Below are 13,186 nucleotides of genomic sequence, written 5' to 3' on the forward strand. Positions count from 1 at the left end.
TAAACTACTGCATCGGAATCACGTGGGGACCTTGTTTAACCCACAAATCCCAGTCCCGCCCCCCTGAGGTTCGGACTTCAAGGCTGAAAATCTGGATTTTTTTTTTTTTTTAAACCAAGGGCCTCGGGTGACTCCTAGGCACGCTGAAGAAGGCAAACTCGGAGACCGCAGACAACCTACAGGTTTGCAGTTGGCTCCGAAACAACTGGGGCTTCATTCCAGGCGCTTCTGGGGCCGCAGACTGCTGGCTGTCATTCGAGAGGGCAAGCCGAGCGGAGGCAGGCCCCACGGTCGGCCCCGAGGCCCCCGACTGGGCTCCGGGTCGCTCGCAGCCCCGAAGAGAACCCGGCCCCGACGACCTGTCCTGGACCACGGGGACCCTAGAGACCCCCGGGCCCCGTGACGTGACCAGGCCCCAGCCGCGAGGGCCGAGACGGACGCCCTCGCAGCCAGGCCTCCTCAGGCGGGCCCGTTAGCCCCCGGCCTCCTCCCGGGTCACAATGGCAGCTCCCGAGCGGCAAACAGTCGTCCCGGAGGAGGGGGGTCTCGGGCCGCCGCGCCGCGTCCACCCCAAGCTACGGACCTTCTTCTCCAAGGACGCGTCCATGGCTGAGGCGGCCGGTGGAGCCCGAAGGAGGCCCGGCAGTCCCAGGCGCTACTTCCGCCTCCCGCGCCCCGCCGCCGTTTCCACGCTGGCAGCGCTGACGTCCAGCGCGCCCGCGGCGGGCAGGGCCGAGATGAGGTGGAGCTGCCCGGCAGCGCCGCCGGGAGGGTAACGCGGGTCTCGGGATGGGGGGCGGGCGGGGGCGGGGGCGCGGCGAAGAGGGGCGTGGCCTGTGGTGGCGGTGCGCGGCGCGGAGGGGCGGGGCCTGCGTGGGGGCGGGACCCTCCAGGCTTCTGTTTCTGGCCTTCTCGCCGGCCAGACCAAATGGTCCCAGGTGAGAGACGGTGGCACCGTTCCAAACGCTCCTCAAAAAATCTGTCGCGGGCGTCAGGGTAGAAGTGTGATAATTACAAGATATCAGTTATTAAGTAAAATGCTGGAGATGCTAGTAACTCACCGGCACTTCCGGGCTTAGTCTTCCAAGCTCCCCCACTATCAGCATCCCTCAGGAATGGAACAGGCCATTCACCACAGATGGGCGCCGCGTCGGTGGTTTCCTAGGTGCTAAGGAATGTTTCGAGTTTCAGAGGGTTTCAAGTATCGGACTCCATCGAGAGTGCCGGCTGCTCTGTAAAGGCGCAGGTCGGAGCTGAGGAATTTGTCTTAGATCTTGCCGCAGAATTTTAGACGGGAACGACTTTTGATACAACCGGCACAGTCTCTTTCTTCATATCGGGCCACAATTATAGATAATAGTGATAATAATAGATCAGCGGCTGCTCTTCCATTTTATGCTACATCAGCCCTGTGATGTAGAGATCATCATTTTCCCCGTTTCACAGTGCCAATCTAGGTAGGATCCCAGCGCCTGTATGCCACACGCACTGCCTCTACAACCGCTTCTATTCCCTGCTGTATAATCATAAGGTGTTTCCAGGGAACGAGGGAGGACGTAAATGTCCTCATTTTTCCCTCTAAACGAGAGAAACTGAAATGAACTAGTCTATCGCAGTTGCAGTTCGTAAAACAATTCACCACTAGAAAACCGATGACATTACGACCACAGAAACTCATTTTCTCTCGTTTTGTGCACCTCTTCTGAAACATGTGTAAATGACGATCGCATTTCAGTGTAGTAATTACATTGTTTGAGCTCTCTAACTTGTATTAGATAAATTGCCCAGTTACGTTAATAAAATTATGTTCTACCAAAAGAAGCCTTGTGTGTAGATTTAAAGAGTGTACAGTGGGAACCATTAAGGTTCTCTAGACAGCTCTGCAAACAAAAAAATGATAGATTTCTGTCTTCCAAGATTTAAAATGTAGCTCGGCTTGAGCTAAACAACTCTCCTTTTCAAACATGTTATCAGTTAGAAAAGTTGTTATACCATGAACACCTATATACCTATTCTACAGTGAACATTTACCTATATTTGCTTTACAAATGCTGTATTTGCATCAGTATCCCTCTATCTGGGGCTTCTCCAGTGCCTCAGTGGCAAAGAATCTGCCAGCAATGTCAGAGACACAGGAGATGGGAGTGATCCCTGGGTTGGGAAGACCCCCCGGAGGAGAGCATGGCAACCCACTCCAGTATTCTTGCCTGGAGAATCCCATGGACAGATGAGCCTGGCTGACCTCTGTCTCAGTCTGAAGTAAGCAATCCATCTTTCTATCCATCAGTACATCTTATGTTGTGGTACATTCCAAAGTTGCAGACCTCAGTACATTTCACCCTTTAACACCCCATCCTTTGGGTATCATTAAAAACTCCTAATTTTTAAAGCCACCTCCAAGTATATGGATTATATTAAAAAGTAGATTCTACAAAACAAATACTAGAGATGTGAAATTTATTGATACATTATCTATTTTAAAAGTAGACTTTAAAACTCAACATGAAAAAGTGGTAATAATTGGTTCATTCAATATTTACCCAAATACTTATTGACTACCATCTTGGACAGTCAGGGGCTAGACTACCCCTGACTAGAATAAGCCAAGATCCTTCTGTTAAGAAAATACTAAGGTAGAGGTTTTTACTTTGGGGCCCAGGAGGAGGTCTGTGAAACTCCTGAACCTATGCCCCAAATTTTGCACGAGTGCATTTTTCTGGAGAGAATGAGCATAGCTTTCATCTTATACTCATGTCACACATACACACACATATACTCTTCTGGAAAAACAAAACCATTTAGCCTATAGATAGATAAATTATAATACAGCATTCTATGGGCTAGTACGAAGAGAGGGTACAATGAGAAAAATATTGTAGGAAGTTGGAACGTGAAACCACTCACTGTGTGGAAAACTGAGCTTATATGTTCTGATATAGACTTTTCCTGATTAATAGACAAAAAGCAAACCAAACAAAGGAAGTTTGTGATTATTTTTCCCTTTGGATCCATTCACATGGTTTTTGTTATATCCTGAATAATATTTACATACCCACAATATGGGCTTCCCTGGTGGCTCAGATGATAAAGAATCTGCCTGCAACACAGGAGACCTGGGTTCAGTCCCTGGGTTGGGAAGATCCCCTGGAGAAGGGAATGGCAAACCACTCCAGTATTACTGCTTGGAGAATTCCATGGACAGAGGAGCCTGACAGGTCCATGACTGTCAGTAAAGTAACACACACACAATATACTGTAGTTTTTAAGTCTTTAAGTTTATCAACCAAGTTTCATATATGGAATATACATTTATTATTCATGATTGTTGTTCAGTTGCTCAGTCATGTCTGACTCTTTGTGACCCCATGGACTGCAGCACTCCAAACTTCCCTGTCCTTCACCATCTCCTGGAGTTTGCGCAAACTCATGTCCATTGAGTCGTTGATGCCATCCAACCATATCCAACCATCCAACCATATCATCCTCTGTCACTCCCTTCTCCTGCCTTCAGTCTTACCCAGCATCAGGGTCTTTTCCAGTGAGTCGGCTTTTCCCATCAGGTGGCCAAAGTATTGGAGCTTCAGCTTCAGTATCAGTCCTTCCAATAAACATTCAGGGTTGATTTTGTTTAGGATTGACTGGTTTGGTCTCCTTACAATCCAAGGGACTCTCAAGAGTCTTCTTCAGCACCATAGTTTGGAAGAATCAATTCTTCAGCGCTTAGCCTTTTTATGGTCCAACTCTCACATCCATACATGACTACTGGTAAAACCATAGCTTTGACTATGTCAAAAGTCATAGACCTTTGTCTATAGACTTTTTTCCTTGGACCTTTGTTGTAAAAATGACATCTCTGCTTTCTAATATGCTGTCTGGGTTGGTCATAGCTTTTCTTCCAAGGAGAAAGCATCTTTTAATTTCATGGCTGCAGTCACCATCTGCAGTGATTTTGGAGCCCAAGAAAATAAAGTCTGTCACTGTTTCCATTGTTTCTCCATCTGTTTGCCATGTAGTTATGGGACCAGATGCCATGATCTTTGTTTTCTGAATGTTAAGTTTTAAGCCAACTTTTTCACTCTCCTCTTTCACCTTCATCAAGAGGCTCTTTAGTTCCTCTTTGCTTTCTGCCATTAGGGTGCTGTCATCTGCGTCTCTGAGGTTATTGATATTTCTCCCAGAAATCTTGATTCCAGCTTGTGCTTCATCCAGCCTGGTATTTTGCATGGTGTACTCTGCATATAAGTTAAATAATCAGGGTGACAATATACAGCCTTGACGTACTCCTTTCCCAATTTGGAACCAGTCTTTTGTTCCATATCCAGCTCCAACTGTTGCTTCCTGACCTGCATACCGGTTTCTCGGGAGGCAGGTAAGATGGCCTGGTGTTCCCATCACTTGAAGAATTTTCCACAGCTTGTTGTGATCCACACAGTCAAAGACTTTAGTCTAGGCAATGAAGCAGAAGTAGATGTTTTTCTGGATTCCCTTGCTTTTTCTATGACCCAGCAGCTGTTGGCAATTTGATCTCTGGTTCCTCTGCCTTCTCTAAATACAGTTGTGAACATCTGGAAGTTCTCAGCTGACATACTGTTGAAGCCTGTCTTGAAGGATCTTTAGCATTACCTTCCTAGCATATGAAATGAGTGCAATTTTACAGTAATGTGAACATTCTTTGGCATTGCCCTTCTTTGGGATTGAAATGAAAACTGATCTTTTTCAGTCCTTTGGCCACTGCTAAGTTTTCCAAATTTTTCTGGCATATTGAGTGCAGCACTTTCACAGCATCATCTTTTGGGATTTGAAATAGCTCCGCTGGAATTCCATCACCTCCACTGGCTTTGTTCATAGTGATGCTTCCTAAGGCCCACTTGACTTCACACTCTAGAGTGTCTGGCTGTATGTGAGTGATCACACCACCATGGTTATTCAGGTTATTAAGATCTTTTTTGTATAGTTCTTCTGTGTATTCCCGCCACCTCTTAATATCTTCTGCTGCTGTTAGGTCCGTACTGTTTCTGTCCTTTATTGTGCCCATCTTTGCATGAAATGTTCCCTTGGTACCTCTAATTTTCTTGAAGAGCTTTCTAGTCTTTTCCATCCTATTGTTTTCCTCTATTTCTTTGCACTGTTCACTTATGAAGACTTTCTTATTGCTCCTTGTTATTCTTTGGAACTCTGCATTCAGATGAGTATATTTTCTTTTCTCCTTTTCCTTTAGCTTCTCTTCTTTTCTCAGCTATTTATGAGGCCTCCTCAGACAACCATTTTGCCTTGTTGCATTTCTTTTTCTTGGAGATGGTTTTGGTCACTGCCTCCTGTACATGTTACAAACCTCCATCCATGTTCTTTAGGCACTCTGTCTTTCAGATCTAATCCCTTGAGTCTATTTGTCGCTTCCACTGTATAATCATAAGGGATTTGATTTAGTTCATACCTGAATGGCCTAGGAATTTGAGGCAGGAGGAGAAGGGGACGACAGAGGATGAGATGGTTGGATGGCATCACTGACTCATTGGACATGAGTTTGAATAGGCTCCAGTAGTTGGTGATGGACAGGGAAGCCTAGTGTGCTGCAGTCCCTGGGGTCACAAAGAGTTGGACACAACTGAGTGACTGAACAGAATGGCCTATTGATTTTCCCTACTTTTTTCAATTTAAGCCTGAATTTTGCAGTAAGGAGCTCAAGAGCCACAGTCAGTTCCCAGGCTTGTTTTTGCTGACTATATAGAGCTTCTCCATCTTCAGCTGCAAAGAATATAATCAGTCTAATTCTGGCATTGATCATCTGGTGATGTCCATGTGTAGAGTCGTCTCTTGTGTTGTTGGAAGAGGGTGTTTGCTATGACCAGTGCATTATCTTGACATAACTCTGTTAGCCTTCGCCCTGCTTCATTTGGCACTCCACGGCCAAACTTGTCTATTACTCCAGGTATCTTTTGACTTCCTACTTTTGCATTATTCACCATGGCAATGTAAAAATAATAAATTACCAAAAATTGGGCAGGAAGAGGTGAGGTGAATAGGAACATAAGTGGACTCACTAATGTCCTCAGCTTCATTCCAGAGAGTAAGTAGATACTTTCTAAAAGGGCTAAATCAAGATTCAAAGTTTTAACTACAATATTTAAAGACAGAAAGGAGCATCTAGAGGCTTCCCAGGTGGCACAGTGGTAAAGAATCCGCCTGCCAATGTAGGAGATGACACAGGAGATGCAAGTTAAAACCCTGGATCAGGAAGATCCCAATCTTCCTGGAATAGAAAATGGCAACCCATTTCAATATTCTTGCCTGGAGAATCCCATGGACAGAGGAGTCCATGAGGTTGCAAACAGTCGGACACACGACTAAGTGAGCACAAACACACACCACCTCTAGAAGAAATAAAAGTAAGAAAAATCAGAAGTTAGAGAAGGAAGAAAAGCAGATGCAAGCAGCAATAAATTTCTTATTTAATAGTAAGGTGTCAATAGATTCTCTCTGAATTAAGAAACAAATAGAAGGATATTTTTTACAAAGTAGAAGGTAAGGGCTTCTGAGGAATGGGACTAGGAGTTTAGAGATGAGAGAAAAGAAATGGCAATATTCCATTTTCTATTCTTTTTCACGTTTTGAATTTTTATCATTTGCATGCATTTTCTCTTATGAATGAAAAAAATTTATATTAAATTGCCTGTAATCAAATCCCACTGGCCTCCAAAGTGAAATTCACTGGGGGTTCTCAGTCCCTTTGTCAGATCCCCAGGTTGGAAAATCTGTTGTGGGTCCTAGAACTTTCTTAACAGTGCAAGAATTTATTTGATATAAGTGTTCTGCAGTTTGTGGATTGTCTGCTTGGTGGCTTTATGGTGGGGTTAATGATGACCTCCTCCAAGAGGGCTTATGCCAGAAACAACAGTTAGAACTGGACATGGAACAACAGACTGGTTCCAAATAGGGAAAGGAGGAGGTCAAGGCTGTATATTGTCACCCTGATTATTTAATTTACATGCAGAGTATATCATGTGAAATTCCAGGCTGGATGAAGCACAATCTGGAATCAAGATTTCTGGGAGAGATATCAGTAACCTCAGATACACAGATGACACCACCGTTATGGCAGAAAGCAAAGAAGAACTAAAGAGCCTCTTGATGAAAGTGAGAGGAGAGTGGAAGTGTGGGCTTAAAACTCAACATTCATAAACTAAGATCATGGTATCCAGTCCCCTCACTTGATGGAAAATAGACGGGGAAACAATGGGAACACTGATAGACTTTATTTTCTTGGGCTCCAAAATCACTGTAGATGGTGACTGCAGCCATGAAATTAGAAGATGCTTGCTTCTTGGAAGAAAAGCTATGACAAACCTAGACAGCATATTAAAAGGCAGAGACATTAGTTTGCCGACAAAGTTCCGCCTAGTCAAAGCTGTCTTTTCCAATAGTCATGTATGGATGTGAGAGTTGGACTATGAAGAAAGCTGAGTGCCAAAGAATTGATGCTTTTGAACTGTGGTGTTGAAGACTCTTGAGAGTCCCTTGGATTGCAAGGAGATCCAACCAGTCAATCCTAAAGGAAATCAGTCCTGAATATTCATTGGAAGGACTGATGTTGAAGCTGAAGCTCCAATCCTTTGTCCACCTGATGTGAAGAACTGACTCACTGGAAAAGTCCCTGATGCTGGGCAAGATTGAAGGCAGGAGGAGAAGGGGATGACAGAGGATGAGATGGTTGTTTGGCATCACCGACTTGATGGACACGAGTTTGAGTAAACTCCAGGAGTTGGTGATGGACAGGGAAGCCCAGCATGTGGCAGTCCATGGGGTCACAAAGAGTCGGACATGACTGAGTGACTGAACTGAACTGAACTGAAATTGCCTGTAAAAAATAGATTCGAATCATTTTTACTACTTTAAAAATTTAAGAGAGAAGCCTGCAGTCCCTAAAGGCAACTTGAGGTGGCGACCCTGAGACAATTTGTAAACTAAGTTACTTCGTTAGTTACACCAAATTCACTAACAAACTTTTTCTTTAAAAAATCTTACTGTTAAAATATAGAAAACAGCTTAAAGAAAATGAATTGTCATTGACTAATACCCTGTAAGCTTCAACCCCCATGAAAGGAGCCTTCTCAGACACCCTGTAAACAATCACACCTCAAATAATCCTAGTTCCCTCCCAAGAAAAAAAAGCCACTTTCCCATATTTATAGTAATCATTCACTTACATTTTCTTTGCAGTTTTATCACCCAAAGATGCACCCCTAAACATTACAGTTTAGCTTCATCTTTAAAAACAAAAAAATACCTATTCATATCTGTATCTTTTAATCTACAGGTTTTCCTATATATTTTTCCTCCTTTGCAATTTAATTCTTCAAGACACCAGATTATTGTTCCAGGTTTTCCTTAGTCTGGATTTTCCTCTGTTTGGTGTATTTCCTGCAGCTTGACTGTTTGAATCTAGGTTTAATCAGATTCAGATTTGAAGTCTACAGCAAAGAATTCAAAGATGGTGTTCTCTCCACCAAGAGGCACTCAGTATCTGGTTTTCTGTCTTTTTGTGTTGTTAGAAGACAGTAAGTAGTGCATTTGCTCAGTCGTGCCCAACTGTTTGTGACCCCATGGACTGTAGCCTACGAGGCTCCCCCATCCATGGAATTTTCCAGGCAGGAGTACTGCCATTTCCTTCTCCAGGGGATCGTCCTAACCAAGGGATCGAATCAGGGTTTCCCGTATTGCAAGCAGACGTTTTTACCGCCTGAGCCACCAGGGAAACTAAAATTCTTTAACTTACATCAATTCTGACCTCAATGGGAAGAGCTGTGAATTTTGAAAATACCATATACATTTTTAAATCTGAGGAAGGTTTTTCAAGAGTATAAATCCAAACTATGATTTCATATCACCATACTTTCCATTTTTAAGATTCTTGTCTTTTTGTTTTTTATTTTTATTTATTTATTTTCATTTATTTTTATTAGTTGGAGGCTAATTACTTTACAATATTGTAGTGGTTTTTGTCATACATTGACATGAATCAGCCATGGATTTACATGTATTCCCCATCCCGATCCCCCCTCCCACCTCCCTCTCCACCCGATTCCCCTGGGTCTTCCCAGTGCACCAGGCCCGAGCACTTGTCTCATGCATCCAGCCTGGGCTGGTGATCTGTTTCACTCTAGATAATATACATGTTTTGATGCTGTTCCCTCGAAACATCCCACCCTCGCCTTCTCCCACAGATTCCAAAATTCTGTTCTGTGCATCTGTGTCTCTTTTTCTGTTTTGCATATAGGGTTATCATTACCATCTTTCTAAATTCCATATATATGCATTAGTATGCTGTATTGGTCTTTATCTTTGTGGCTTACTTCACTCTTGTCTTTTTGTTTTATTTTTAAATTTTATTTAATTTTTTGGCTGCACTGGGTCTTCATTGCTGTACGTGGGCTTTCTATAGTTGCAGCAACCTGGGACGACTCTAGTTGTCGGGTGAGGACTTTGCTTGCTGGAGGGTTTCTCCAGCTCCAGAGTGGAGGCTCAGGACTTGTGGTGCCTGAGGTTAGTTGCCCTGAGAAATGTGGGGTCTTCCCGGAACAGGGATCGAACCTGTGTCTCCTGCATTGGCAGGTGAATTCTTAACCTCTGGACCACCAGGGAAGTCTGTCATGTTTGTTTTGACATAACTTCAGACTTGAGTACAGGAAGAGTATGAAGATTTTTTGAAAACTCTTCACCCCAATTCCCCAAATGTTAACATTTTACCCTACTTGCTTCATTGTTCTCTCTTGCTGAAATACACCCACACATTTTTTTTTCCCTGAATCATTTCATAGTCAGTTGCAGGTGCTACTCCCTTGGTTTCTCAACAATTTAATGTATATTTGTGAAGGACATCCTCCTTCACAACCATACAAGCACCAAAATTAGGAAATTAACATTGATACTACAATATTCTCTAATCAATAAACTCTATTCAGATCTTGACAATTGTCCCAGTGAAGTCCAGGAAGGCAGAAGTCTAGAATAAGGCATTCTAGAATAGTTCTTCCAACTTTGTGTTTCACAACAGCAAAGGGTACAGGCCAGATAACTTCGCAGAATGTCCATCAATGTGAGGTTTCCATCTACTTTTAGAAGGTCCTAATGTTGATATTTCAAATGCGTAGTGATTTTCCTCATACAAATATCCAGAGCCTCACCTGACATAAAAATAGATTAATGTCTTATTATTCACAAATCTCAGGTAATGAATAATCATGTTTTCTTCCCCAGAAGCTTTCAAAAGATTATAAACTATTCTTTCAATGGTAGACTTTTAAATCAAAGGTGTAAATATTGAATTATGCCCAGACCAGCTTTTCCTTGGTTAGTTCTGTAGCATATTTTCACAGCTCGGATTCTAGACCCAAGTCAATCTAGGGTCTTAAAGCTATGCAAGTGAAAGCTCCTTGGACAAGTTGCTTAAGCTCATGCTGTTTTGGTTTACTGATCTGTAAAATTCAGGTTACACTTAACCTTTCAGTATGCTTTAGCATACATTTGTATGCTTTTTTTTTTTTTCATCAAAGAAGCACATCAACAAGAACTCCTCCTTGGACCCCCATCCCTTCCAGTTACTCTCGTGGTCTCAGTTTTCATGATACAAGCACCATCAAAGCATTTCTGTTTTTGTTTGTTTATTTTTGGCTGCATGGGATCTTATGTTGCTGCATGGGCTTTAGTTGCGGTGCGTGGGCTTCTCATTGCGGTGGCTTCTCTTGTTGTGACTTGTAAGCTCTAGAGCATGGACTCAATAGTTGTGGCCCATGGGCTTGTTTGCCCTGCAGCATGTGGAATCTTCCTGCATCAGGGATGGAACCCATGTCACCTGTGTTGGCAGATGGATTCTTAAACACTGGACTACCAGGGAAGTCCAGCCAACTCATTTCAATCTAGTTCTAGCTGCCTTCACCCAAGTGAATCTTGTCCGCCCATAGAATCTTCTCAATCCATTTTACCTGATGTCTCAGCTACATCGGATCCAGATAATCACCCTCCTTTTGCATCTGAGACTTTTCTTGCTTCCTAAAGTATCAAACTCTCTTGGTTGTCCTCTCCTCTCTGCCCTTTCTCAGTCCTTCTTCCTCTACCTAACATATAATCGTTGGATTTCCTCAGGGCTCATCCTAAAGTCCTTTCCTTATTCTATACATTCTCATCCTCCACTATTCACTTAACATCTCAACGTCTTGTTTTTCTTTTTTTCCATTTATTTTTATTAGTTGGAGGTCAATGTCTTGTTTTTCAAACTGAGAGTCACCTCATTAGTGGGTTGTGAAATCAGTTTACTGGGTCATATCTAGCAATTTTTTAAAAATCAAGTGGAATAAAAAAGATCAGAACACGTGGTATATGGGATAAGAATAGTTAGGAGAAACTCCAAATGTCCATCAACAGAAATAGATTGTGGTCTGGCCATACAATGGAGTGGAATATTATACAGCAGTAAAAAGGAATAAAGCACTGATATATGGAATAGCATAGAGTAGGGATCAGCAAACTTTTCTGTCAAGTGCCAGAGAGAAAGTATTTTAGGCTTTGTGGACCATTTGTCTCAGTTGCAGCTACTCAGCTCTATGTAGCATGAATGTAGCCACAGATAGTATATAAAGAAATGAGTCATGACAGTGTCCCAATAAAACTTTATTTATAGGCACTGAATTTTGAATTTGATATAATTTTAATATCATGACATATTCTTATTCTGATTTGTTAAAGTCGTTTGAACATATAAAGCCATTCTTAGCTCTTGGGTCTTTAAATAAACAGGCAGTAGGCAAGATTTGGCCCATAGGCTATAGTTTGCTGATCACTGTCATAGATGAATCTCAGAAACATTAAGCTGAATGAAAGAAGCCAAACACAAATTAATGCAGACTGCATATATATGTTGTGATTTCATTGATATGAAATTCTAGACAATGCAGACTCATCTATAATGACAGAAAGCCTGGGGCCAGGGGTCAAAGGGTTTCCCCAGCGGCTCAGGGGTCAAAGAATCTGCCTGCCAATGCAGGAGACTCAGGTTTGATCCCTGGGTCGGGAAGATCCTCTGGAGAAGGAAATGGCAACCCACTCCAGTGTTGTTGCCTGGGAAATCCCATGGACAGAGGAACCTGGGGGGTTAAGTCCATGGGGTCACAAAAGAGTCAGACACGACTGAGCAACTAAATAACAACAAGGGGTCAAAGGGAATTGAGTGCACGGGGGTACTAGGGGACTTTTGAGGGTAATAGAAATGTTCTGTATTTTTTTTAATATTTATGTATTTGGCTGTGCCAGGTCTTAGTTGCAGCACTCCAAATATTTTCACTTGCAGCATGCTGAATGTTTTTACTTGCAGCTTGCAGGATTGTTAGTGTTGCATTCAGGAGCTAGTTCTCTGACCAGAGATCAAACCCAGGGCCCCTGCATTGGTAGTGAGGTGTCTTAGCCTATGGGCCACCAGGGAAGTCCTCAGTTTGCCTTTGAAAAGGCTTTCCTGGGGAATTTTCCTGTTGGTCTAGTGGTTAGGACTCCACGCTTGCACTGCTGAGGGCCAGGGTTCAATCCTTGATCTGGAAACTAAGATCTGGCAAGCTGAATGGTGTTGGGTGCAGTGGGGTGGGGTGGGGGGGTTGAGGGGAGTAGGAGTAGGGGCTTCCCTGAAACCCTTTGGGGAGCTCAGGTTTTGAGGGAGGACATGAGCCACCCGGTCTCCAAGCTTGGCTCTGCAATAGGCTTTTCTCTGATGTAAACTCTGAAGTTGATGTTTATCTGGCCTCACCATGCAGCAGGTACACAAACTTGCCATCAGCAACAATGCAAGCTCTCTGTTAACAACTCTGTTCTCTGTTAAACAGAGAAACTGGATCCTCTGCTTATAAGCCTTCCTTGCTGCTAGAATAAAGCATGTGTCCTTCACTGGCCCATAGGTATGGTATTACCCTTTTCAACCTCTTTGGTCTCGGCTGTCATTCTTTGGGCACTGTCATCTGTACTTATAGGCACCTATCTGTCTCCTTCAATGTATTTAGCATAACTGTAATTAATTAGTTACTTAATGCCTGTCTCCCCTGATAGACTGCGAATGCAATTTCTGTAAAGGTGGAGTCCGTCTTAATCTTATTTTGTCCCCAAGGACTAGCAGGTAAGCTCTAAAAAAATATTGTGGAAGGAATGGATG

The 13,186-nt window shown here is 43.1% G+C and overlaps 1 protein-coding gene across 5 annotated transcripts in view; it reads right to left on the reverse strand.

Annotated features, from left to right (window-relative positions):
- PDXDC1 (pyridoxal dependent decarboxylase domain containing 1) overlaps window positions 1-1,454 on the reverse strand; it is a 54,307-nt gene extending 52,853 nt beyond the window's left edge. The window contains exon 1 of one of the 5 annotated variants that reach the window (XM_070460864.1): window positions 1,062-1,454. In XM_070460864.1, the coding sequence (XP_070316965.1) occupies window positions 1,062-1,106 (45 nt within the window). In that variant the 5' untranslated portion in view covers window positions 1,107-1,454. Of the gene's footprint in view, window positions 1-180; window positions 309-583; window positions 795-1,061 lie in introns of those variants that run through there. The other 4 variants (XM_020872251.2, XM_070460865.1, XM_020872252.2 and 1 more) reach the window with 4 other exon arrangements.
- Between the last annotated feature and the right edge of the window lie 11,732 nt (window positions 1,455-13,186).

The sequence above is a fragment of the Odocoileus virginianus genome, chromosome 33 (assembly GCF_023699985.2).
Source record: "Odocoileus virginianus isolate 20LAN1187 ecotype Illinois chromosome 33, Ovbor_1.2, whole genome shotgun sequence".
Taxonomy (NCBI): domain Eukaryota; kingdom Metazoa; phylum Chordata; class Mammalia; order Artiodactyla; family Cervidae; genus Odocoileus; species Odocoileus virginianus.